At 46.6% G+C, this 19,219-nt stretch overlaps 1 protein-coding gene across 2 annotated transcripts in view; it reads right to left on the reverse strand.

Annotated features, from left to right (window-relative positions):
- MDGA1 (MAM domain containing glycosylphosphatidylinositol anchor 1) overlaps positions 1-19,219 on the reverse strand; it is a 143,713-nt gene that overhangs the window by 57,845 nt on the left and 66,649 nt on the right. For both annotated transcript variants that reach the window (XM_048296991.1, XM_048296990.1), the window contains exon 10: positions 16,344-16,637. In XM_048296991.1, coding sequence (XP_048152948.1) covers positions 16,344-16,637 — 294 coding nt within the window. The remainder of the gene's footprint in view (positions 1-16,343; positions 16,638-19,219) is intronic.

Here is a 19,219-nt window from a genome sequence, read left to right on the forward strand (position 1 = left end):
AGAATTCCGCGTACAGTTTTGGAAAGAACCTGCGTGGACTTAAATCTGGAAATATTTGTGACTAAATCTGTGATACAAGCCAGAGAAGACGGAAAGACAGGCTATGCCTGTTTGTAAGACTCTAGCTAGGTCTATGTACCCTAATCTGAATTCATCAGTGCAAAAATGGCAGACTAACAACAGATCATAAAAATCTTAAAAATGCCACAGAAAGTAGTAAAAGATGTGGGAAAATTTCATCCAGCCAGGCCTTTGAGGGCAAGTTTGTGGTAGCACCTTGTGAATACCTGAGGAGATAAAATTACTCTCTACCCTCCATTCATGTATTGCCTAAATACACAAATCAGTTCGGTCAACCTAAGCAGATGAAACCTCAGAACAAACAGCAATAAACCTTTTTATTCCTCACTGATTCCATAAAAAATCTCACGGAAGATGAATGTGGGATGCAATATTCCAAGTTAAAAATGAATGATGATTAATATAGTTTTATGGGTCCTTGGCAGACAAACTGGGTAGTGTTTGAGAAAGCAACAAGAAAAGTAACTATCCTGTCATAACATCCTCGGGCTTTGGAAAGAACCTGGCTTGCTTCCACACGACAGACTAATTGAAGATGTAATACTATTCAAATGCAGCCCACATTAAGCAGATTAAAAACACATGAACTGAAAGAGTTCAAAAAGAAATTTTAAATGGCTGCACGCACCATTGGGATCTCTCTAGCGACAGGGAACACCTCTTCTAGGAAGACAACTCTGGTAAAAACCCACGCGAACCTCTTAAACTGATGCTATTTCACATCTCCATCAAGGTCAGAGATCCAGACAGCAGGTTGGCAAAGCTAAAGCATATCAATTATAAAGCACCCTGTTCAGGCTGTGTAGCCAACATCGCACGTAACCACCTTCAGTGGCTGAATGACCTTATGTCTGTTTGCAGCTGGTGTGACTGGGTGCACACCTTGGCAGATCTGTGGCTTTTGGCTTGGGCTTTGCTTCCTTCCCTCCAACACAAAGGCAGTGATAACTGACAATCACCATCCTTAGGTGCCTGTGTCAGGATAAGAACCAACATTTGTAGAAGACACAAAATATGTAGCAATAAATAGCATACTAACGAAGTACCTCTGATAGGACAACTTGACTTGCCTGATGGAATGGTCTTATGGTAACTCCATTCAATTTATCTTGGGTAATTGCAGAACCATAGAAAACTTGGGGTGGTAGGGACCTTTAAAGGTCATAATGTAAAGGTTCTGGAAAGGAAACTGTTGAGGAAAGAATGTGTAACTCTTGCAAGGAAAGAGACAATGACTCCAAAAGGAGCATGAGTTAATGTAACCCATTGAATATCAGCTTTCAGCTTAATTCCGTAGTCCAAAGATGTGCAAATCCTTAGATGATTAAGCCAAAGCTTACTAAACATATTGTGAGATGGGCATTGCATCTGCACTGGTGAGATTATGTTTGAAAGTCTGTTTAATACGTGTGACCATGCTGACAGAATGATGTTGAAAAAAAATGAGACGAGGGCTATAAAAATAAATATAGGGCTGGAAAACATGCTTTGTGGTAAATGGCTAAAGAGACCCTTTCTGGATTGCATATTGAAAAGGCTAAGAGATTACTTGTTCTGGTGTCTGAGACTACAGGAGGAAGAGACTGCTGATAACAAATAGCTCGTTATGTGAGAAGACAAAGGCATAAAAAGAGCTTGTTGTTGGAAACTGAAATGAGACAGGCTTAGATTAAGTGATGACAACTGAACCATGAGAGTAAAAAAACACTGGAACAACTTACTGAGCAACACACTGAATTCTCTGTCATTTCAGTATGTGAGGAGATGTTGCACTGAGAATCTACAAATAATCCAAGTTCAGATGCACAAAGGTAAACTCACCTTGTTCCTCAGCTCCATCAGTGTTAGGGACTATGTTTGGCATATAAATAAGCCTCCTGTCCAGACAAACAGCACAAAATGGTTAGAGGGAGATGCAAAGATCTCTTGCTTTCTCATAGTGATTGGGAAGCTGGAGTCACAGCATTTCAAATAAGCAGATTGGAGCATATAAACTTCTCCAAAGGATTTTTTGAAAAAAAAAACCAAAAAAAAATCCCAACACAAACCCCAACTCTTTCCTCCTCTCTTTAAAATCTGTAGATAGTTTCATTTGCATTTTTCATTTATACATGTGAGTCGGGTCCTAGAAAGTGAATCAGTATGAAAACTTGCCCACTTCCATGCATAAGTTTGGACTTTTGCAAAGCCTCATTACAAGCAGCCAATGGGGAAGAGAAAGATTTCCAAACCACAAAACCCTATTTTGAGTTCTCTGTTTTCCTCTGATCCAGCCAACTGCCACCATCTTCTTATCCCTTTAGATCCATGATACTCTCTCCAGCAATCCATCTTAGATGGAGGGCTGCTCACTTTCCCTCAGGCCCCAGTTCTCCATTTTACAGCATACCAGAATGGTGGCTGAAGGGCCTGTATTATACATAAACTACGAACTGCTCAGAAAATCCCAGCAGACTTAGTGCTATTAAGCTCATCTATATTGCATTAAGTTATTAGCTACTGTATTCTAATTTATGATTAGGACAGTAGAGTATCTCCTTGCAATCAGCACTTTGTAAGGAAAATCCCTGTTCAGTGGAAATGCTACTGTCATTCATTGTTCTCTTGACTGCAATCACAGCCATTGTTGGGAACCTCTGTTAGTTTTGGCACTCCAAACAATTCCTCCTATGAAATGCTTGGCCAAGTTGGGCCCAGAGTTGTAGCATATTTGCATGAGATTTGTAACACTCATTTCATCAACTGTGAGAGCAGGTCACAAAAGATCAAGAGTCTTATTTTTCCTTCCACATTTTTCTAATCTGGGGCACCTGTAGAATTTAAGAGCTCAGTCTCAATCCCAAACTGCCATTTTGGTCTAGTAGTAGGTTTAGGGTTCAGAGAACCATGAAGACTACAGCTGCAGGGATACTGGGGCTGGAAAAGGCATGCCAAGTAGAGCACAACACTGCACCAACACTGATCTCTCCCCATCTTTCTTAATCTGGGCCACCCATAGTACTGGGGACCTCAGGCTCTGTCCAAAGCTGCAATTAAGTGGTAGGATTCAAAGAAGTAAAATGCTTACAGCTCCAGGGACACTGGGACTGGAAAGCCTGCATTTCCAGGGATCAAAAAAAAAACGGTCACAAGTGCTGTTCCCCAGGGCTCAATTTTGAGGATAGCGCTGTTTAATCTTTATTGATGATCTGGATGAGGGCATCAAGGGCACCAGTCAGTTTGCAGACACACCAGTTTGGGTTGGAGTATCAATCTGCTGGAGCGTAGGAAAGCCCTGCAGAGGGATCTGGACAGGCTGGATCGAGGGGCTGAGACCAACTGAATGAGGGTCAACAGCGTGAAGTTCTGGGTCCTGCACTTGGGTCACAACAACCCCCTGCAGCACTGCAGGCCCTGGCAGAGTGGCTGGAAAGCTGCCCAGCAGAAAAGGCCCTGGGAGTGCTGGTGACAGCAGCTGAACATGAGCCGGCGTGTGCCCAGGGGGCCAAGAGGGCCGATGGCACCTGGCCTGTATCAGGGATAGTGTGGCCAGCAGGACCAGGGCAGTGATTGCCCCCTGTACTCGGCACTGGCAAGGACACACCTTGAATCCTGTGTTCAGTTCTGGGCCCCTCACTGCAGGAAAGACACTGAGGGGCTGGAGCGAGTCTAGAGAATGGCAGTGGAGCTGGGGAAGGGTCTAGGACATAAGTCCTACAAGGAGTAACTGAGAGAGCTGGGGTTGTCCAGTCTGGAGAAAAGGAGGCTCAGGGGAGATCTTATTGCCCTACAGATACCTGAAAGTAGGCTGTGGCAAGATGAAGGTCAGTCTCTTCTCCAGGCATGTAGTGACAGGACAAGATGAAATGGCCTCAAGTTGTGTCAGGGGAGGTTTGAGTTGGATATTAGGAAAAATTTCTTCACTTAAAGTGGTGTCAAGATTGGAACAGGCTACCTACTAGCAGTGGAGTCACCATCCCTGAAAGTGTTCAAAAAATTAGTGGATGTGGAACTTTGTGATATGGTTTAGTGGCCATGGTGGTATTAGACCAGCGGTATTAGATCTTGGAGGTCTTTTCCAATCTTATGATTCTAAGTGAACAGTCTCAGAAGTCAGCTTCCTCCCAGTCAGCAGTAACAAAAATTTCCATGGTTTCTTCTGACCACACATGACTGTAGAAACAAGGACTCCAAAATTAAACAAAATGCAACAAGGTAGGCATGCAAATAGGAAATTTAAACATGTCTGTCAATTCCTGGGACCAGTGATGGATTTGCAGGTTCATTAGTGGGATCATAAAGGAAAACCAACTGTTTTACCTTGAGTAATGGAGCCAATTATATTTGAATCAGAAGCAACAGCTGAGATAAGGAAGCAGTGTGTGCACACTCATGCTTATTTGTGTTTGCAATAGAGAGGCAAAGAAAAATGGAAATCAGGAACTATATGAAGTGAAATAGAGTGAGAGGGGTACATGTTGGAAATATGATTTCTGCTCACTGAGAAAACACGATTTCCTGACTTCAAAGAAAAAACACTTTCTTGCTCAGAAAGTGGCCCAAGTGGAAAAGCCCAAAACTAGTCACCGAGTAGCTCCACAGAAAGCTCCATAAAGTCCCTATGGCCTCGCTAAAAACTGAGCTCTCAACCTCCCTGTAATGTGTCCCAGCACAGAATTGGCAACAGCAAGACCCCTTGGGATGTAGAGAAGCCTGAGAACCTCTGAAATTTAATTCTCATTTAAACAGTTTCCCTATAGGGGTGCACGTAATTAGTGCTGTTTCAGAGATCAGGGTCAGGATGGTCACAGCTCATTCAAAACACACCCAGGATGCTCAGTTTCTTACTGGGGCTTCTGTTCATATCACGAATCTCTCAGGGGCTTCCCGCGTAAGTCCTCAAAAGTGGCACCACTATTCTGTGCACTACTTCCACGTGCCTGCCACAGTCCTCCAGTCCTCTTGGGCTGGAGGAAATAGCTGTGCTCCAATGCCAGAATCCAGGGAGCAGGTGGAGAGTAGCATGGGATCCTGCTCCTGCACTGTCATAGGTGTTGCCTGACATGGTTTACAGCCCAAAAATCCTGGGAGAAAAGCAAAGGCACAGGCGCAATGCCATGGGACCACAGCTCTCTCCGGAAAAGAGTCTGGGGGAAAAGGACCTCTGCTTCCCTGGCACAGGTCCTTGTTGGGGTCCCTTCCCCCTGCCATAGAGCCCTGGGAGAGGGGCCCTGAGGGCACAGACACGGGGTTTCCCTGCCCCTGCTCAGCCTCGTTCCCCATTGGTTGGTTTGGGTTCCCTGATAACGCCAAGGACCCTCGGGTCCCGTGACTGCAGGGTTCCTGAGCTGAGCCCCGGCCATGCAGCTGGAGAAATAAACATCTCTGAAACATCTACCACGAATCTGTCCATATATATTTCGTTTCCACGGGACTCCTGGTTTGAAATATGCTTATTGCAGTAATCCCCGCTGCGACAAACTGGTGGAGAAATGCAGGCAAGATACTGATCCCTGAGGACAATTCGTGAGTAAAATAACCACTCTAGACCTCTCTCTTCTCATCTTGGTTTGGATATTCTCTCTGGACTATGGAAGAATCGTGGGAAATGGGGCTCTCTGAGCCACAGAAAGAAATGTACCTAGAAGTTAAAGGAATCCTTGAACAACAAAACAAAAAAGTAATGGAACCGGGAGATCTAGAACTTTTTTTCAACTGGCTTTTCAAAAATTTCTCCTATATTTCTCCAGAGTTACTTTTTGATATTGAACCTCCTGGATCTTGTCAGGGGTGTTTTTGGGACGAGATCTTGTGGGAGACGAAAGATCAAACAGAACATGTATTAGTGATTGAACCCTTGCGTGGATCCATGGTGGTCAGTGAAGCTATTCAGGAGCATTTATATGGTCCTATTAAAGCAAAGGATGGCCATAGTCCTGCGGCCGAGGCCGCACGGCCGCCATCCCTGTGGCACACGCCGGCGGAGGTGCCTGCACTGGATGCACCCGGCCCCCTCGGGAGCGCGTGCCTTATCGCGGACCCCATCCCTGTCTCAGGGTCCCCGGCCACACGGCCACGAGTGAGGGAGCGATGCCGCAGGCGCCGCGGGTGCCATGGGCCACGAGCAGCCAGGAACCGGGCATCGGCATGGCAGGCCGCTCTGAGCACACGGCTCAGAGAGCCCTGCAGAGGGAGAAGCGGCGGTTTCCACAGCGACACGAGAAGCCGCACAGCGCAGCGCTGAGCCGAAACGGGGCCGCTCTCAAAGCAGCGTGGAGTTTGCGGAGCGGAACCGCTCACAGGGTGCGGAGCCAGCAGCGATGGCAACGCGGGGCCGCACAGAGCCCAGACACGCGCCGGAGCAGCGCTGCTCGGAGGGCACGGAGCAGCCGCAACGCGGGGGCCTGGCCGAGATGTCGGAGTCAGCGAGGCGGCGGCCACGCGGGACCAGCAGCCACAACGAACATGCAAGCACGTGATAGGAGGAGTTGTAGCCACGAAAGTCACAGGAACTGCGAAATGGTACAACGTCAAAAACAACTATGGGTTTATAACACGAGATGATACAGGAGAAGATCTATTCATCCATAGAACTGCCATTAAAAGGAATAACCCTAAAAATAACCTGCAAAGTGTAGGAGATGGGGAAGTTGTACAATTTGATATAGTGCAAGGAAAGAAGGGTTTACAAGCAGCAAATGTTACTGGGCCTGAGGGTATTCCAGTCAAAGGCAGCCGTTATGCACAAAATTATAAACAATATCCATCCCAGCAATTTCCCTACCCACAGCCTATTTTCCCCTTTTACCCTATACCCAATATGAACCCCTTCCTAAGTTTACCCTATCCCCAGTTTATTCCTAATCCGTTTTTCACCCCATGGCTTCCCTATACAATTCCATTTCCCTACAATTCCTCTCCGATGCCGAGGGGGGGATGAAAAGGGGGAGGGAAGAAATTAAACCCTCTCCTGCCTCAGTTTCCCCACAAAGCATGCCCAGAGAGTACTGTCTCCCTTGTGTCAGCCCTAAGATGTTCCACAGAATCTGTTTGGACATTTAAAAACTCAGGAGGGTGGCTTGTTTTGTCTTGAAACTGTTCTTGTTATGTTTATCCAGTTGTTTTCATTCTCCTTTTATTAAAATAAAACGGGTGAGATGTTGGGGTCCCTTCCCCCTGCCGTGTAGCCCTGGGAGAGGGGCCCTGGGGGGGAGGCACGGGGTTTCCCTGCCCCTGCTCAGCCTCGTTCCCATTGGTTGGTTTGGGTTCCCTGATAACGCCAAGGACCCTTGGGTCCCATGACTGCAGAGTTCCTGAGCTGAGCCCCGGCCATGCAGCTGGAGAAATAAACATCTCTGAAACATCTACCACGAATCTGTCCATATATACTTCGTTTCCACGGGACTCCTGGTTTGAAATATGCTTGTTGCAGTAATCCCCGCTGCGACAGGTCCTGTGTCAGGTCTGATGGCCTATGCTCCCCTGCAGGTGTGGACAGCTGTTTTCACTTCTCTGTGCCTCATGCCCTTGTGTAGAGGCTGAGAGTTAACACGAGAAAACGAATTACAATTTTTGTTTGCTTGGTGACTTCCTGGTTTCCCTAGTGAGTTCTGGTCCATGACATCTCTCTCTCCACTACCAAGAAGCAGAATTTGATAGGGACAAGCCATTCCCTCTTTTCCTGTCCTGTGACCCCAAGCTCAAAACATGAGAACTGACGGCAGTTTTCTAATTTGCTCCATTTTTCACTTCCTTTACCCTATGTCTGCTGAAGCCACGGTGTCCTTGTTTCAGCTGGCACAGAGTTAATTTTCTTTGTAGTACTGGTATAGTGCTCTGTTTTTGACTTAGGTACAATGGTGTGTTTTGGATTTAAGATGAGAATAATGTTGATAATGCACTGATGTCTTAGTTGTTGCTAAACAGCGCTTTAACTCAACGACTTTTCACCGCCTCACGCCAGTGAGCAGGTGCACAAGGAATTGGGAGGGAGCATGGCCAGGACAGCTGACCTGAACAAACCAAAGGAATATTCCTTACCACAGAATGTCATGCCCATTATATAAACTGGGGGGAGATGGCTGGACCATCAACCAATTGTTGCTTGGGGATGGGCTGGGCACTGGTCAGTGAGCAGTGAGCAATTGTACTGTGTTTCACTTATTTTTCTTGATCTTTCCTACTTTTTTCCCCCCTCTCTTTCTCCTTTACATTACTATCACTATTATTAATATAATAATGTATTTCAACCACTAAATTTTTCCTACCTCCGCCCACAAGTTTTACCTTTTTTTTTTTTGGATCCTCCTCCTGTCCCTAACAGATGCCCCATAAACTCAGATACCAGTCCTATTTATCACCCTTATCAGAGAATATCCCCCAACCCCACACTCCCGGATCCACAGTGCTTTCTCTGCCTTGGCCAAGTTCCCATGTCTCTTGGACCTGGACTGGTGCTGCAAAGGCCCAAGGAGAAAGCAACAGCTGCAGTGCCAGACTCACTATCTCTGACCTCCTGACTGGAGATAAGCACATGGCAAAAGTACTCACAGCGTATGTGACATGCCTGTGCAAAGCAGAAGCAGAGCCACGACAACCTCTCCCTCCAGCCAGGCTGTCTTGATGCAATCTGGGTATCACCAGCTGTATCACACTTTGGAGATCTTTGATACAAGTGGTTTTACCCAAGGTCTAAGCCTAGACAACAACAGGACTCAAAAACAAAGCAGCTTCCTCAGAATGGCAAGATGGGAAGCACTGGGAAAGTGTCTGACAGTCCTTTGGCAGCAGTATGCTCCTGTGACTTAAAGACAAGCACATGTGTGGGCGAGACCCAAACATGCATAGCCTTGCAGGATGCTCAGCACAAAGCATTTGAGAGGATTCTGGAGTTGGTTGTTATCCCAACAAGTTGACATATACCTAGGTCCTACAGAGAAAACAGCTGCCATGGCAGGAAAACCTTAAAAGAAACGTCTGCATTAGAACAGTGTGAGATTTGGTGTTCAGCCCTGAAAGGGCCACAGGTGAGCAAATATTTACAGAGAGATGACCAAGATTGTCTGCCATCCACTGTGTCTATACAGCTCTTGTCTCTCCCTTCCTGACAAAACTGTACAGCCTGAATGTGTCTCTCTCAATAAAATTAAGTCGCTCTTCCTGGAGAGTCTGGCCAAAAAACAGGATAATGGCAGATTATGGAATGTGTATTTGTTTCTCCCAACAATATCCAAGAAATGGATTAACTGATTTAAAACAGTTCTCTTCTGAACAAACAAATTCATCTCTCTAGGTGAGGAGCTCTCACACAAGCTTTTACTCAGCCTATTATTGAAACCACAGAGGTGTTGAGAGATGAGCAATGAGCTGCACAGAAGCTGAATGGCACAGCAGGTGGGCTGCAATCTCACATAGCAGACCCAGGTTCCCACTTTAAGGCAGGCTCTCACCTTCCTGATGCACATATCTGGGTATTTTCCTCTCTTCTTTTATGGTCTTTTACTCAGGGAACAGCGAGGAGGCCTCACTGTACTTTGCATCTGATGTGTGGTGCCACAGACTGGACATGCCAGCTTTGCAAAATCTGCTCCCCAGCCTTGGAAATCCCCCTGCCATCTGGGCCTTTTTCTTTATGTCTCAAGTCTCTTGTATCTCCTGGTCCCCACAGTGTGCAGACATGCTCTGTCAGACCAATTTCAATCAAAGAGGTAAACTGGAAAACTCTCAGTGCACAAGGGAGACTTCCCAAGAAATCTCACTGAGTGGCAGCACATGGGAACCTTCCCCACAAGGCAGCAAGCAGAGAAGAGACCACAGCTCTGCAGAGTAAGACCCAACTGTTAAACACTGACGACAAAATTTCAGACCAGTCAAAATTCATACAACTGCTTTACCCTGTGAAAGATGGGTTTTTTTTTCTTTAAAGCTGCATATAACAAATGCTACAAAAACCCCCAGCACTGGGAGTCCTGAGGCTTTGCTGTATGAACATAAAGGTGCTCCAAAGAAGAAGATGCTAGCTAAGCATCCTTAGCCTGCCAGACTGTCTGCCCCTTAATGCCATGAGGCTGGCAGGAGGGTAGGGCCAATGAGTCCTACAGAGTAACTTCTGGTACAACCCCATGTGAGGACCCCATCCTAAATGGATGTAAGCGCTGTCACAGATTTTGTCTATCAGGCCCCAGGACCAATAGATGGTAATTGTTATGACAAATCTGAGGCCAGCTGTAAGTCTCTGTGGTTGCTACTTTGCTCTGAACTGTGGCCATTTGGGCTTACAGCCACGACGGAGTAAAACTTCAGCCTGTCCTGAGACTGACAACTCGAATGAGTTGTTAGCAGCCTGGGCATTGGGAAGTGGAGTGAGCAATCCTAATGCTGTTGGACCCAGGACAGGGCTGTGTGCACAAACACAAGCTCTAAGGAGCTTAATCCCAAACACAATACTGCAAGGAAAAAGTGTGTTGACAATCAGGAATGAAATCCTCTGCTCTTAACAGGGGGAGCAGAGGGTTGCTGCGTATTGAGAGAAATGCAGAAATAACATGTATACTTTCAGCTCAGTCACACAAACCTCTATACAACTTATTTGGGGATAAGCAGGGAGGATTTCCATCAAAGTGAAACCTAATTACCAGGTCAGGCTTTGTTCAGACTGGTGGTTCAATGTCATGCCCATGGCTATGAATTATTTTATTCTTTCTACCAATTAAAGTCTCCAAGTTTGCAAACACTGAACTTGCAGAAGGCACAGTTTTCCTTTGGCTTCGAATACAGACACACCTGCCCCAGAACGTCAGTTCATTCTTAAGCCTCTGATGATCTAAAATGAACCAGAACACACCAGAGTTCTAGTTGGCAGGAGAGACAGAGGTTTCCCTCTCTTGGCAGCAAGACCTGTACCATGGAGAACAGCAATACTGAAACATGAATGGAAGAGTAGGAAAGCTCCAGCCACTACAAGAGTAGAAAAACCATCTCTTGCCCCCAAGTTAGCTCCTGAACTGCGCTCCTCAGCTTGGAGGAGGTTATCAGGATGAATTTCACCAATGAAAATAATAAAGAAAAACAAAACAGTCGTTATTAATAAATAAACTCAGAAATTAAACCAACCAGGTCTAAAATTCTTAGCAGATGGCTCCATACTGCAGCTCACACGGCCAAGCAGCAAGACAGATAAGCCAGCTCAGCTGCAGATAGGGGGGTCAGCTCTGGCCCCTGACAGTCTCATTTCTCTTTGACTCCCTTCATAGTAGTGAGAGCTGCAGGGAGCTCTTAGGAGCCAAAAGCTCAGTCTTAACCACTCTGCAAAAACATCTCCATGCCAAAAGCATGTCTCAAGAGCACTCTTAAGAGAGCAGTTAATATCCAAGCTTATGTTTCAGGAGGGGGCAGGGCACCAGCAAAGAGCACTGACATTGAGCTATGGCTTCAACACTTGATCGAAACAGTTTAATGCTTTTCCATTTCCAGTTGCATGGATCCAGCAATGTTTCTTACTTATTTACAGTATCACCCCCTCCCCTGCTCCTCGCTCTCGTGTTTGCTACATAGGTAACGGGAAATTGATGCTGACTATCGCCTGCCTGATGTACAGCACTGCCAATGGGTTCAGCAGGATTTTAAAGAGGAATGAGTCAACAGTGTGTGACCAGGAATAACATTTGCCAGTGTGTGAGCTTGAATAGGAAAACATATCTGTGCCCACCTGAGCATTAGTTAAAGTGACAATGGCAACAGATGCCCCAGCAGGACGTGTTCTGGCAGTCTTCCTGGACAGGGCAGAGCCAGACCTGCAGGTCACCAGCCCTATAGCAATGCCTATGTCTAGGACTATAAATGGCTCCTGAAGGCCTGATAACCATCCCTCCAAAGGGAATGTCAGTCTGCTTTCCTGACTACACCTAACATTCACTATGCTTTGAAGATAAAGCACAATAACTCACCTGCTGCCTAATGCAGCAGAACTTTATCTAAGGACAGTAAGTGTAATCCTTTGGAGATCAATCCCAGATGATTGTGGGCTATTATTTTAGATCCAGAAGAGGTAAAATTCACAGGCCATGTTATGGCAGGGAAGGAGACACTCGGGTTAATTCTTTTTCTAGTCTTTCTTCCTGCAAAGATTTCACCTGCTGTGTGATCCCAACATGGGAAACAGGGCCAACTTTCAGACTTGACTATCAAAAACAAAGTCAGCCCTATATAACTATCCCCCTTTCCTCCTACTCTTCTTTCACTGGGCACTCAGAGACATCAAAACTTCTGCCAAAGACAAAAGTGGCAGCAGTAAAAGTCTGCTTATCTCATCTTCAGAACTGGGTGAACTAATGAACAACTCTCAACAGAGGAGACAGGTGCTCTTCTCCCAGGCTTTGATGGTTATCCAGAGAGGGAGAAGCCATCCAAGTGTGGGCCTGAGACAGCAAGCAGTGAGTGCTGTGAAGGAGGATACACTCATCTGCAGGGAAATACGGCAGTAGATGTTTCAAGGATCAGGTTGTGCACAGTTGATGAGGAGTGCACAGTTGAGCTGGACTTGGACAGAGCTGTCCAATAGTTTATGAGATGTTGTTCAGGACTGGCAAAGTGTCACAGCTGACACAATATTATTCAAGCAGGATAATTTACTAGGATTGCAATTTTCATCATACTCTTTCATGAGGCTCTAACAGAGCAAATGTCATATTCACCATGGTAAGATACTCATGTCAAGGGCTACCTCTAGCAGCAGCCAGAGCTTAGAGTCATGACTAATCTTTGAGATTCCTAGAAATACTGTTTTGACCACTCTTAGGTTACATGGCTAATACATATTCTTCAATTTGTTGTTATGTACTTGCTAAATTAGTATCTAAGTAGCATCCTTTTCACTGATCCACACATGCATGCTTTCTTTCCCCTTCTCATACATATCAGCTCAAATGACACTATTGCATTCCAAAACCCAGACTGCTGCACATTTTCAAGCCCAGTGTGTGTTTCACAGCCTTACACTAGTTCCCCTACACAGGGTGGCCCTGCCCTGATCTTAAACACACCTCTGCAGAGGATTAATTTTTCTGCTGGGATTTTCTCAAGTACCTGGTCCTAAAAAAACCCCTAGATAAAAACATCAGTGATAGCATTGATATTATTAAGAGGACTCTGCCACTCCATTAGTATTTTTATTTCAAGACTCCAAAATGCTACGTTTATTATGCTCCACAAATCTCTGATGAGATGGGTCCGTTTTATTCCTGTTTTGAAGATACAGGAAAAGATGACAAGACATTGCCGATCCAAGTGGTAGTTTCCCAGGAATTCTGGCAAGCCCAGTCTCTCGCTCTAACCATTATACAACATTTCTTCATCTTAGAGCTATAAGGCTGCACGGACTTTCATAAACTTATTAATCTTTCAAAGCTCTGCACTACAGACCAAGAAGTCCAGGGAACAGATCATCCATCCTGTCAGAGAGCTGATAGACAATTTCAGCTCATAAGCTAAAAGAAAAGCAATTTTCTCTGCTTTCTAAATACAAAAAGAAAAGCAACTTTTTCTGCTTTCTAATTACAAAAAAAACCCCTAAAAAGTCCAAACACCTTTTTTTTTGACAGCTGACTTGGGGTTTTTTTGTCTTCTTATTCCGTTTCCACTATTGCAGTGCAGTTGGAAAAGTCTATTTCTGGACGAGTTTGTTACAATACACTGCTATATGCGTGAGGATGAAGGGAGAAAACCAAGGGGAAAGGGAAACACAGAAACAGGTTCTGACATCTAATCAGATCTGCTGTATTGATTTTGCAACTTTAGCTTTGGAGCAAATCAGAGAAACAGCCACATTACCATCCAGAATGTGCCGTTCCCCGGAGCGAGGCAGTTCCGGCGGAGCTCCCACTGCCGCACAAACAGGCCGGCCTGCATGCGCACACACGCGCACGGCCCTGTGGATGCGCACCCCTCCGGAGCCGCTCTCCGATGGGATGCGCGGGCTGGGGGAGGTGAGAGAAGCGCTCATCACGGAGGCTGCAGGAGCCGCACGATCCCCATTTCCAACAAGATGAGAATTCCAGAGCAAGCCACCGAACTAATGAGCTGCCCACGCTGGAAAGCTGTGTTTCAATTAACCACAGCAGCCCCTGCCGCACCCACATCCTTCCAGCAGCAGGAACAAGGCAGAGAGGGATAAACACGGACTGTGTTGTTTCTGGGTCTATTTTTTTGCACGAAGGGAAAGGGAGGAGGCTGTGAAAGGGACGAGGGCAATTCTTGCCCTACTTTCTTGGTTTGTAGCTTCTTTTTCATATTAATGGAAAGAGCAATGACAGCACTGAAACCAAAGTTGCCCGCTGACACACAGAACAGGCAGTGCCACCATAAAGTCCTTCCACATTTTCCAGGCAGGAGGAGACAGCTCAGGTGTACACTCAGCTTCAGCTAACGGTACACGGAACTGATTGACAAGGGAAGGGGGCTGTTTGGGTGGGCTGGCACATGGACCATATGACCATTACTTGGGCAAGATCACAATAAAGCATTGCTTGGCCATGGGAAAATCTATAGGAAAAGTACGTTCAGTTACTCTTTACACAGAAGTTCATCACATTTTTGCTTTCTTGAGAGTCACATCAAAGTCTCTGCCCCAGACAGCTTCTGACTTGCACCTACCATTTTTCTTGTGTGGGGAGTCATGTCCTTCCCCTTCAGCCCAAGATTCAGGGCTGTGATGCCCCTCCAGACCACGCAGTAAGACTGAATTCATCCCAAGCTCGGCACTGCTACTCCCTCTGCAGGGGCAGCGAGGGTCAAGCGAGGTTCACACAGCTTTCAAAAAGCAACACCAAACCGGGGACACCAGCAGGTCTGATGGTTCTTCACTCTCAAGGGAAATTTTGAGACATGTCTCATCACCTCTTGATGTCGCCAAAAGTTACCTTCCCTGCCATGTCCCTCCAAGCCCCATATGACTGAACCAGGCTGCCTTCCTGAAGAGCTCAAACCAGGATGCACATTTACACCCTGCTTAAGGGAAGCTTCTCCACACATACTTACGTGCACAGAAATCTTCACACATTTCCCTATCCTATCCTGTAATCTAATCCTGCCACGCTCCTGAATAGACAGAGATAATTTTAAAAGGGACTCTTCAAATACTCAAAGTGCCTGCAGGATTTCACACACCTCTGTTACTGCTGTGCTCCCAGCAGCTCACATCTGTGAGCAGTGTGTCTGGTTGGTTTCAGCCAGGTTGTCTGCTCCGGTCTCACTTCTCTTACTCCTGGAGAGTGAGCCTGGAAGAAGTGTGGCAGCATGTCTAATGAGTGCTGCTGTGCTGTGTGTAGAGGGTCGTCAGTCACAGCCCAGAGGCAGCATGCCCAGGTGTAAATTAACCTGTTCCCTGCCTGCCCCACACCTGTCAGATCCGCGCTGCTCAGAGTACTCTGCAAGCATTCAGCAATCATACCATACTAATGGGATGAGATCTGCAGGGAGAGCCAAGCTATTTTACCCAGCTGCCTTCCCCCAGTCTGATTTGAAATCTCGTAAGAGAAAGAGCACAGACTCCTGCATGTCAAAACACACCTCAATAGCTGTGGGAGCTAAGCAGGCACTCACTTCTCTGCAGGGAGAAACCACTGCAGGGAAAGGATGGAGATGTCACCCAATGCAGGATCGCACCCTCTGTGCTCACCTTTGTGTACAAATGCTGCCTTCAAGTGGGGCTGAGAGAACCACCCATAGCTGAAATCACCCCACACACTACACCTGCTAAGAATCAGTTTTCTGTTACTCACAGCCTGGTTGCATGAAAACCATTTGGGAGTATACATTCCCTGTTAGGTCTGCCTAGCACTGCTTTTCCAGGCAAAATGATTCAGGCATATCCAGGGGTAACTAAGTTGAAGAAAGGGTTGTGGTGTGGAAATGGCCTAAGTAACATTAATTTACTACCTTTTGAGTGTTTGACTTTACAAACTACTAACATACCCTGAAGGTATTTTACACACATATAATGAATATAAACACACCTGGTGAAGCTGCACTCATCCCCTGACACAGAAATAGAAACCATTGTACACAAACACACACAACACCTCTCCACTTGCAACACGCTTGCCATATGGTACCCCGCCCTTAGCCTTGTGTAGCCTGACCAATTAAAAATAAACTGTTCAAAGGTCCCCAGACAGAAGAGATGTGTCTTTTCAGCCCAGTAAGAAAGGTCAACCCTGCCTAGTCCCCAGGCTTTTGTGTATAAAAGCATTCAGGCAGGCACTCCAGCACTGTATGGTTGTACTCACACTGCACGTTGAGCTGCACCAGGGCTTCCCGGGGTCTGATGTTAAATCCATTGTACCTGGCTGTCTGACACTTATAGGTCCCACTCATTTCTCGGCTCACGCTCTCCAGATGCAGCTTCCCATCGTATGTCTCCATGGTCATTGTCCCTGAAGGCATGGGAGTTTCCTTATCTACCCGGGACCAGATGATGGGTGGCTTCGGCTTTCCTCGAACCTCGCACTGCAGCTCGGCCCTGGAGCCTTCCCGCACAGTGATGGTGGACTGACCCTTAGGGACACTGATTGTTGGTGGCACTAAAAGGGAGACAAGAAGGGAATCATTTTATACCAGCTTTTCAGCAAGTAACAAACATTCTAGAGATGCTTCTGATTGAGTCACACCAACAACCCTGAACTCTAGAGGTTTCCACTTGACACGCTGCAACCCCTCTACAAACACACTGTCCAGGCAAGTTACCCTACAGGATCTGGAGCTGCAGGGTACCAAGGAGGATCCCAGTTTTTCCAACAGTGTATCCCACTATCAATGGGAAGTGCCAGTTGTATTGGAGCCAACTCCAGGCTCCCATCCTTCTGTTTGCAAAATGCTATCCAGCTGCAGGGATAGCATCAAGCTGCAGGGATAGCATCAAGGAACACAAAGCCAAAAGCCTCTTTGATCCATTTCTAAATTTCTGGTCAGTGAATTTCTCAAGGGGAACTGCAGTCTTTTGGCCAAGAAATAGAAGTTGTATCTGCTGAGGTATCTAGTCCCCTCATCCAGGTCAGACCAAAACCAAGACTTAAAGGACTAGTGCTTGTAGATCCCATCTCCAGCCTTCTCAGAGGTCCAAGATCCCTGTTTGTTCTTAAACCACAGCAAGGAGTCAGCTCTGTTAAGTGTCTTTGCTTATTTTACTTCTGTTGTGTATTTTACTTTCATTATTTATTTTGCTTTTGTTGGTGAATGCACTGTGAATTTCTCACACCAATAAACCATTTGAGTGAGAGATGGGTCCCAGCAACAATCACTCCTGCCTGGCATTCCTTCCAGGTTGGGAAGAGCTCACCCAGCAGAACTGCTGCCAAGCTGAGATTGGAGTTGGAGGCAGAGTAACACTCAAAGAAATATTCAGCTATGAACTGATAAACACAACTTTGCTGATCAACAAAGCTCAAAAGAAACCCAATGAATGCAGGGTACAGAGATGTCAGTAGGAAGAGGTTTGTTGTTCACATCCCCAATTCCTCCAAGAACCCAGGAAGGGGATTTTTGTGCTATACCACATGTAATATTGACAATTTATGTGTTAGACTTTAGAGTCAACAGCTCATATGAAGTAAATATGGCCATGATCTTTTCTGAAAGCTCCTGTTTCAGCCCTTCCTGCTGACAGTGGCAACACTTGGATTGACACTTCCATAACTGCAAGGGCCATGTACTTCATTTCCATTTAAATCCAAATATAGGACTACAGAAGCTGTAACAAGCTGGTCTGACCAACATTTGCTCGATTCAGCTCCAGCAAAGGAGAGTGCGCTATGGTAATTGTACATATTACAGCCTGCAGCTCGTTGTGAGCAAATTTAGGATGAATCCAGCCTAATCTCCCTCTGCAGTGACCTCCCTATGCAACAGGGAGGCCACATTTTCAATTTGCAGGTCTCCTGTGGGCTGGGGAATCTCATCACGCCCTGTCCTGCACGGTGCGAAGGGACGGCAGCAGTTTCAGTGCTGACGCTGCCGGCAGCCGCTCACCTGGCGAGCAGCAATTTTCTCCACAGGAAAAGTTGTAAATTGCATTTGAAGGGGTTTTTTTAATTAAAGCTTTCTCCTCTGAGCTGCTAGTGGAGGCAGCCACTTTGATGAGCTCAGGCTTTGCTCAGTGGGGAAACATGAAGCCACTGCTGCTGTCCTCTTGCTCTGATCCTGTGGTCTGGGGAAAACCTGGTGTTTTATGTAGGAACCACATGTTGGAGGTGGCCCATTGCTGTTTGTGGGGATGCTGCCCGTTGGATAGCCATGGCTGCTGCATGCAGGGCTGCTCCAGCAGGGATGGCTGTTTTCATTCCCTGGGACACAAAGTGGTCCTGCTGGCCCAGGGTGCCAAAGAGAGGCTTCAAAATGCCCCAGGCTGCCCTCCTTCCCTTCCTCATTGGCAGCATACACACAAGCACATGGGACTCACTCTCCTCCAGACAGGCAACCTGTCACCACAGATACCTCCTTTAAGGCAGCAACTGGCTGGTGCTTGGACCAACACCTGCACTGACAGACACTGCCAAGCCTCTTGGTGGGATCATCCAGGGTCTCCCACCCCTTCACAGCCTCCTACCCTTGCAGTCTGAAACACAATTGCACTCTGCCATCTAGTGATCTTGGGCAAAAAGGATTGCTCCAGGTGGTATCAGCCACGCAAGTTTGGGAGAGCCAGTTTTGCACGAGGATTGGGGAGTTCTCCCAATTTTATTCCCTGTTGGGTTGGTGTCAGCTGGCATGGAGAGCTCCTACCTTCCATGGCTGCCCACAGAAATGAAGGACCATTCTTCAGTGTTTAGTGGATCCACTGCACGGTCAGGGCTCAGTCTCCAGGTTGCCAACAAGAACTGGAAGCAATTCTATTGGGAGCAGGCTGGCCCCAGTATTTCTAATGGGAGACAAGGGCTTCCCAAGGCATCAAAAGTAGTTGCAGCACTTTTTTTCTGGGGAGCTGAAGTGAGATCAAGAGTGAGATCAGCCTGGCCTGTGGATCCAGCACAACCGGTGACTGAGAACAAACCTTCTGTGAAGGTGCAGGTCAAAATCTGTGGGCAGCTGACTCCCCTGAGGAGTCTTCCATCAGATTACTAACCCAGTGCTTCTTTGTGCTGTACCCTCATGGTCCTGGAAAGGCTGT

The sequence above is a fragment of the Corvus hawaiiensis genome, chromosome 3 (assembly GCF_020740725.1).
Source record: "Corvus hawaiiensis isolate bCorHaw1 chromosome 3, bCorHaw1.pri.cur, whole genome shotgun sequence".
NCBI classification, from domain to species: domain Eukaryota; kingdom Metazoa; phylum Chordata; class Aves; order Passeriformes; family Corvidae; genus Corvus; species Corvus hawaiiensis.